The sequence below is a fragment of the Melitaea cinxia genome, chromosome 15 (assembly GCF_905220565.1).
Source record: "Melitaea cinxia chromosome 15, ilMelCinx1.1, whole genome shotgun sequence".
Taxonomy (NCBI): Eukaryota; Metazoa; Arthropoda; class Insecta; order Lepidoptera; family Nymphalidae; genus Melitaea; species Melitaea cinxia.
The window spans coordinates 278,147-286,064 of NC_059408.1; the positions used below are offsets into that span (position 1 = coordinate 278,147).

The 7,918-nt window shown below is 36.4% G+C and overlaps 1 protein-coding gene across 1 annotated transcript; it reads left to right on the plus strand.

Annotated features, from left to right (window-relative positions):
- The first annotated feature begins 299 nt into the window (after positions 1-299).
- Positions 300-1,766, plus strand: LOC123660549. The gene is made up of 2 exons (XM_045595606.1): positions 300-477; positions 1,261-1,766. Exons 1-2 carry the CDS (start codon positions 300-302, stop codon positions 1,764-1,766), a joined length of 684 nt encoding a protein of 227 aa, XP_045451562.1.
- The last annotated feature ends 6,152 nt before the right edge of the window (positions 1,767-7,918 follow it).

Here is a 7,918-nt window from a genome sequence, read left to right on the forward strand (position 1 = left end):
CCGCCTTCCGGTCGGAACGCGCCCGGCAGTCCGTCGGCGAGCACGGCCGGCGTCGCCCGTCTTTGTGTTTTGCGAATCGTCGCCGCTCCGTCACGGTTTGACCTTGAGACTATCGATTACGGAATACTTTTATACCTAAACTATTATTACATACCGACGTACTTAACATATCTTTTCTTAAAGATTGGCGATGTAATTCTTTGCTTATTAAAGCATTTGGTGAAAAATTTTGGTGTAATTTATGTAATATAAAATAAATATCGGTGAGTTTAGGTTATAGTATCGCTTACGTTTACAATATGGACCGAATCGACCCAGAGGTACTTATCAGCTTGGTTCAGAGCAGACCAGGCCTGTGGGACAAGAGCCTGGACTGTCACAAGGACGTCGTTCAGAGGTCGAACGCTTGGAAGGAAATATGCAGGGCCTTCAATCCGGAGTTCGACGATTTGAACCGCAAGGACAAAAATACATATAGTAAGTAAAGTATTCGTTGTCAAACGCGCGCTCGGGTGAAACGAATAGAATGATTATGACTACGAAGTTGATTGATTTAATAATTGTGTTTGCTCGCAAACGAAAAAAAAACGACTTCAATTACATCGACCACTAATACAACGTAGATAGACGAAAAAATAGTCAAGTAAATAGGCGTTATCAAAGATTACTCAAAAAGTTGTAATCAGATCTCAACGAAATTTAAATGTGACCAAAGGACACGCACCACCTTTCGATTATTTTTTTTTATCGCAATGCGTACACCCAGTCAAAAGTTCTGAAGTAACATACATTAAAAAAAATACAATCGAATTGAAAACTCCGCCGTTTTTGGAAGTCGGTTAAAATTAGAGGTTTTTTAGCAGCAGCAGCTTTCGCAGAGCGAAAGAATTGCGTCCGCTGTGTTGTAATTCAAAAGATTTGTGACTTTCTGTATCTACAATTGTATTGCAGTATTTTGGTTTGTTCGTTTCCAATGGCTATTTAACTACCGCTTAAGGCTTTGAATACAACAAATAAATTTGAAAAAAGTCATTATTTTCCTATCGTTGAAGAGCTTGATTAATATTTAGTATGTCTACCTACTACGCTCGCAGAAAGATTAACTGTGTGGTAACAGTGACTACAGACGCGTTCGTCACCGCGCGGGTCATCTGTGTTCAAATATAAATTATGCTTAAAATTTTGCTTTGTTAAAATATTTTAATAAATAAGAGTTAATTTACAATATTAGATCTAACTCTTTAATCAATTTAATTCCAGTCAAACTGGTAATGAAGAAATGGACTAACATACGAGACGCGTGGCGGAAGACAGTCTCCGAGGACAAGCGGAAGTTCAAACCTTACATTTACCACGAGCAGCTCAAGTTCCTGAAGAAGAACTTGAGCTACAAGAGCAACGACTGCAGCGACGGTGATGCCGCTAAGGACAACGACAGCGACGCGGCCGACAGCCTCGCCAGCTACGGGAACAAACCGGCCAGGAGGGTAAAGACTCAAGATGACGAGCGAGACAGCAGTATGAACCAGTCCATACAGTTCATGGATATGAAAAACAACTGGGAAGACGCTCACATATCATTCTTCAAAGGACTGTTACCGAGTTTGAGCAAGCTCGACGATGATGAGACGCTGGAGTTCCAAGCGGGGGTGATTAGGCTATTGCAGGAGATGAGGAGACGTAGCCGGGAGCACAGCGAGTCCTTCCCCTACTACAGCATGCACTCTTCTAGCTACGACTTGCCCGATATCAAAAAAGACGTCTGATTTGTTGGAGATTCGTTTGTAAAGACATTAGTATTAAATCGGTGACAGAAAGTGATAACTTGTTAGTAAAAGATGTTTTACTTTAGGTTACTTCAAGAATCAACAGATAGTGTTACCTGTAGTAAATTTTTTGTTCTATTAATGTTGAATTACGCTGCTAAAATAAACTATAGTGAGATGTACCTACATAAAACTAATACTTGAAACAAATGTACGTAATAAACCACGTTATTTTTTTCAATTACAATGTCAATAATCATTGATAAAAAATCAAATAATAATACAATAGTTTTTATTTTGCTCAAATCATGCAGTTTACATCATCAAGAAGCCCTGCGACCCGCGCTAGCTTAAAAAAGATGTGTTACAGGCCACAGTATCTTCCCCAAAAATTAGTTTATTGTTACATAATCAGACTTTGCGTTCAGATAGCGAAAACTTAAACGTAACTCTGTATACAAAGATGACAACAGCACAATAATAAAACAAAGATTATAAACACAAAATTTGAAAAAAAAAAAATAACAATTATTAAAGTGTATGGAACAGTCTATGTATGAGTGAGAGACGACATGTGAGGGAAGGTTATGAGGGAAACCAAACCCAATGAAAGTCGATCTAACACTAAATTTATTCAGATTATTTTGAGTATATATAGGCAGAAGTACAGACGTCATTTGACGTCAATCGTAGCAAACAAATATCAATTTCATTAGAAATCTGCATAAGAAAAATAACAATTTCGTAATAAATCAGCTAAATTAAAGAGGTTACTAATTAGCAAAACAATCATATTGCTCAATGTGCGTTAACCCGTACATAAAGATAAAAACATTTTACACATGTCTACAGTGTCTTCATTAAAACCCTACAAATTTATGTATATTAAATTATGTATAATATTATAAATTTCGTTTTACTGCTGTACAAATATATAAAATTGTGAAACTTCGTAATTATTTTTTATGTTGTTGTGGGACCACTCTTAAAGATCTGTCTTAAAATACGTTGTAGATTTTACCTTGAAACACTGACTTAACGTGGAGTTATTACTCTGTCAATAAAAGTATATGTCGTAAAATCGTAAAACATAGGATGAGGTAAAGTGAGGTAATATCTTACTTATAACCTGGAGCAGCCCGACTGGAGAAGTACCTCGACCTTACAGAAGATCATAGCGAAATAATACTGCTTTCAAGCAGTGTTGTATTCCTGTTGGTAAGGTGGGAGGTTTTTTTTTCTATACCTGCGATATAGTGGTCGGAGCACGTTTTTTGCCATTTACTCTTTCATACCAGTTCTCGCTTTCATGCCTCTCGTACTTTCATGCCGCATACTTATTCTTTCTGTCATTCATCTCTTTCTCACTCGGGGTGGGTTCCCCGCTACTGTTAGGCCTACATTTGTGCTTGGCTACTTACTATTTTATTTCATTAAGGTAGGAGGGTTACGGGTAAGTTCGGCAACGTGCTTGCGATGTTTCCGGTATTTGCAGATGTCTATAAGCTACGGTAATCGCTTATCATCAGTGAGCCGTGAGGCTTGTTCGCTGATCTAGTTTATAATTATTTTTTTTCATTGATTATCGCTGACTTACGGTTTTAAAAGGTTTGTCTCTATGTCTCAACACTGTGCTATGACAGAGTAGTGTTTATTTGTCCCGAAAACATCGCGGGTTAGTTCGTACAATATCATAAGTGATCATTATTACAGAGTAGAATAGATCATTCCACAGATGCAGCGTACGACAAGTGCAGTAGTGAACGCAAGAGGTGAGCGAACCTTCCGCTGAGGTCGCGCGGCACACGCATTTACAACCTGACTTGTGGCAATAGAACCTTGAACCACAGTCCACGCCCGTTAACCTTAAATACTGTATTGTTTTACATCGGTACAGCATTCAGAACAACTGCTGTCTGTCTGTCTATGTAGGGAGGGCACAGCAGGAAATGTCTTGCTTAAAATTTGTATCAGCTCAACTGAGACCTTCAAACTGAGAACCTAAAAGAAGATCACAGCTTAAGAAAACCGCTTTCAAGTAGACGAGGCGTTGAGGTTATAAGACATGCCGCTGGCTGTTGTTACCTGCGTTTTCACCCATTACACAAATATGACGAAGTTCAGCTGTTGATATATTATTATTGCGAAATATTTGTAATGGCAGACGCCCTTGACGATAAAAAAATGTACAATAAATGACGATAAACGTAATTTTAATGTCGTGACGCAGTTGTTACAGAAACTAGCCGTTGTACTGGCAATTGTGGTTTGTTTTCCGAGTATGGAAATATTTGTAAGGGCCATACATATGTTTGTCTCCTATACAGATGTTTTGATTTGTGTCAATTATATTCTCAAATCATTGTTGAGGGAACTGATCGCTCTAAAAGTAGTTGTGAGGCTTTAAGCATAACCAACGCTTTGTGCAACATCCACGCTTTCTTGAAAAACAATAAATTAAGAGAATGAAAATATTATCCGCGTCAGAGAAGCAATATTAAAGTTGTGACGTTAATGCAGCGGGCTGCTCGTTAGGGACAAACTTCAGTAATATGCAGCGCTGGCACGGATTCAAATTTGACGGTAAAGCAGTGTGTATACTCGTACTTGAGATAGCTGCGGTTAATGAAGATTAAGAATCTAATTAATTTATTTCAGCCAACGATATTATAAACTGAACGAGATAAATTATGATAAATGGTAGCGTTGCGTAACACTTATTTGAATTATTTTATATTTCACAATACATAATGGTTAAATGTTTGTGACTTCTATAACAACTAAAATATTTTTCTCATAATTTACAGAGTAAATAGTTGCATGATTAAGAGGAAAACGACAGTTAAAAGTAAATAAATAAATTTTATATGATGAAATGCAGATATATAAACGAAACAAGTTTTCTGTATGAATGTTGATGAAAAAGAAAAAAGTGTATGAAAACAAAGTGAATTGATTACACAGTAGGTATTGTTAATTATTGTTAACTATCGTAGGAGTTAAAATAACTATGAAATAATTGCTTCGTAACATTTGCGTTATTGTCTAATATTTGATTTCGTAATGTGTGTGTGAGTATATGTATACATTAAATAATAATAAAAAACCGTCAGCGTCGGGCCACGTTTACTAGGCAGTCACAGGTCTGTCGCATTGTAGTTCTAATGATAAATCTATTATATAATGCATGTTTAAAAAAGGCAATGAACCTTTTGAGGCCGTGGATGTTAATTTTAAATAAATAAAAAATATATTTGATTCCTAAGATTAGCTTTATATCGTAGATTTTGTAAATTAGCTGTGTAACGCGATTTATTTACAGACTCAGAAAAAGAAGGAGGTTCTAAATTCAACTGTAATTGTTGTTTATGGTCGCCACCTGATAACTTTTACTGGGTAGACCAAATTTGAGGACACTTTTTAATCAAAAGTTGTTGCTTTTTATATGGTCCCGTTTAAATTTGATCTAGTTCTGAAACTCTGACTGAGCAAAATTGGTATGTGTCTGGATGCTCTTAAAAACACTAAGTGTTTCTTCGCTTATTATAAATAATTCATTATAATAATCCTACTAATATTATAAACGCGAAAGTGTGTATGTATGGATGTATAAATGTATGGATGTATGGACCTTTGTTCCTCTTTCACGCAAAAACTACCGAATGGATTTTAATCAAAGTTTACAGTAATATAGCTTATACATTAGAATAACACATAAGCTATCATTTTTAAAGATAGTGTGTGAATTGTCCAAAATATAACGATGATTGTCAAGTAAGTCGGAAAAAATCTGCCATCTGCGAGCTATTCTGGCGTGCGCTGCAAAAACTGTAGAGTTTACACGTATATAATGTATGAGAGAAATGTTTATCTTAATTAGTCCTACAAAAAAGTGTGCGTCAGCATATATCTATCTTTTATGAGTAAGCTATTATTGCAAAAGCAGTGAACCATAAATACAATAAAAACTGATAATGCATTTCTAATGAACATTTGGTAGTAACAAATTGATTTTTATATCGCAGAATCAATTTTGATGAATTTCGGTATAAAGATATTGAGAAGATAATGAGCTACTCGAAGTACTCACTAATCCTGTGCAGACGTAGTTGCGGGTACCAGCTAGTTTATTATACTTCACTTTACTGGGCCTAATATCCATAAACTAGTTCATTATTACGATAACTTTAATGTGTTGCTCCAGTTACAAATCTAATATTTATTTTTTAAATTATAGGTCCAAGTTTTATCTACAGCGGTTTATAAATAGTATTCTGTTGGACATGATAAGGACCGTCTAGATGTCTTGACTAAACTTCGAGCAAGTAATCTTATTTTATCATTAAGACAATTCAAATAGTAAGAACTTCTCTGATGTTTGAGTAATCATTTGATAAGGACTATTCACTAGACTTGACTAAATATCTACCTAGCTGATTGTGTAAGGGAGACCCGTCACGCGAATGTCAACTTTACGTTATGATATATAGAAGAGTGATTGGAATACAGAATACTTCAGGGATTTTATTAAATTTGTTTCAAGGGAATTTGGGCGTTATGATATTGGAGACACAGTCGATGTTTTGTTTTACATTACGGAGGTTAGGAGAGGGTAAGCTTGACGTCGGAGCTGAAGTTGGGGAGTTTACTCAGAGCGTTAATTTGTGTTTCGAATCGGCTCGTGGAACTTGGCAATAATGTTGGATAACTATCAGTTACAATTGCCGCCTGATAGCGTTTATCCAATGAAACTTTGCAAACCCTCCAAATTGAAAGAACCCTCGTAACCCTTGTATCTCGAGGGTTTAAATGTAAAAGCCCTTTGTCTTCGCTAACAACTTATGTGATAGCTATCCGAAGAATTCTCCTCCGAATATTACGAGCAAATCTTATGAACACGATTGTAGCGTTCTAGTCGTAACACATGTTTGATGTACGTCTCTTACATACCTGTTATTAAGACGTCGTGTATGTAATAGAGTAGAGAATTAAAAAATTAAACGTCACAGCGGCAATAAAATTTGACATCTGATATATTTTCAGATGAAATTCGAATGTTTAATGGATCGCGATCTCGGAGCGCGTGACGCCGACGTCGGAGCAGAGAACAATGCTTTCAGACAAATTGCGAGTCGGCAACAACTCGAATTACGTTAAAATATTGAATTACCGTGACATCTTCAAACTGCTGTCCGCGTCACTTCTTATTTGCGAGCTCCGAGCACGTGGGTGCAACGCATCGATAATATATATATCGAAATATGTGAAAATTCAGTCTTGTAGCTGGTCCAAGTTTCACTCAGCTAGACTTCGCGGCGCTGCGCTAGTTGACATTCGAGGCATATCTCCAATTGCTAGGTAGCTCCATTACACCGCTCACCTGGCAACTGTATTGGCGGCGCGCGGGTTGACGTCATGTCATGTCACACGCTAACACATGTCCGAGATGTGAAAAGTCATTGTTTGCTAATGAAAGAATAGAAAATAGATGATGAAATATTACATCAGGTTGAAGCATGATTTCGAAAGGAAATAACACGGTTTCTTTAATTATTCTTTAAATTACGCTCCCATTACGATAACGAATTATCTGTTACTAAGGTTCCGTTGACTTTTCATCTATCTATCTTAGTTTTAGTTTATCTTTGTAAAGTTTGTAAATATGTTATTTTGGATTCTAAATTGATCAATGAATAATGGGAACAATAAAATAAGAAATTAAAGTGTTTAATTAACTCATACAACACAAATAAGTTCGTATGATGTTTTTGCTTTAAAAAAAAGTGTGTGTACTTATGTACGCATGTAAGAAGTTATACTTCAATGGCTAGCTAACTTGATGTTACTAACTTCTTCTTGACTAGCTAACTTCAGGGTGTCGGTTTTTGTGACGGTGTGCGCGCGCATCGTAAAAATGAACTTTTCGTGTTTAGAGTCCAACACTCGCTTACTCAAGTTTGTAATAACTAAATTAATTTTAAAACCTAATTATTGCTATATAGATCATTAAACAAACTTTGCAGCTCTTACATAAGTACGGGCTCCAAAGCTTGTATTACTTCGAACTCTGATATTTAGGTGCCGTGCCTGCTCCACACCCATGAAGCCTACCTTGCTACTTATAGATTGAGACCTTGCACAATACAAAGATA

Bases quoted from the DNA above. Each gene is read 5' to 3' on its own strand.
- LOC123660549 (XM_045595606.1), top strand. From the start codon at position 300: ATGGACCGAATCGACCCAGAGGTACTTATCAGCTTGGTTCAGAGCAGA. The intron at 478-1,260 runs GTAAGTAAAGTA...ATTTAATTCCAG, and splicing joins CAAGGACAAAAATACATATA to TCAAACTGGTAATGAAGAAA.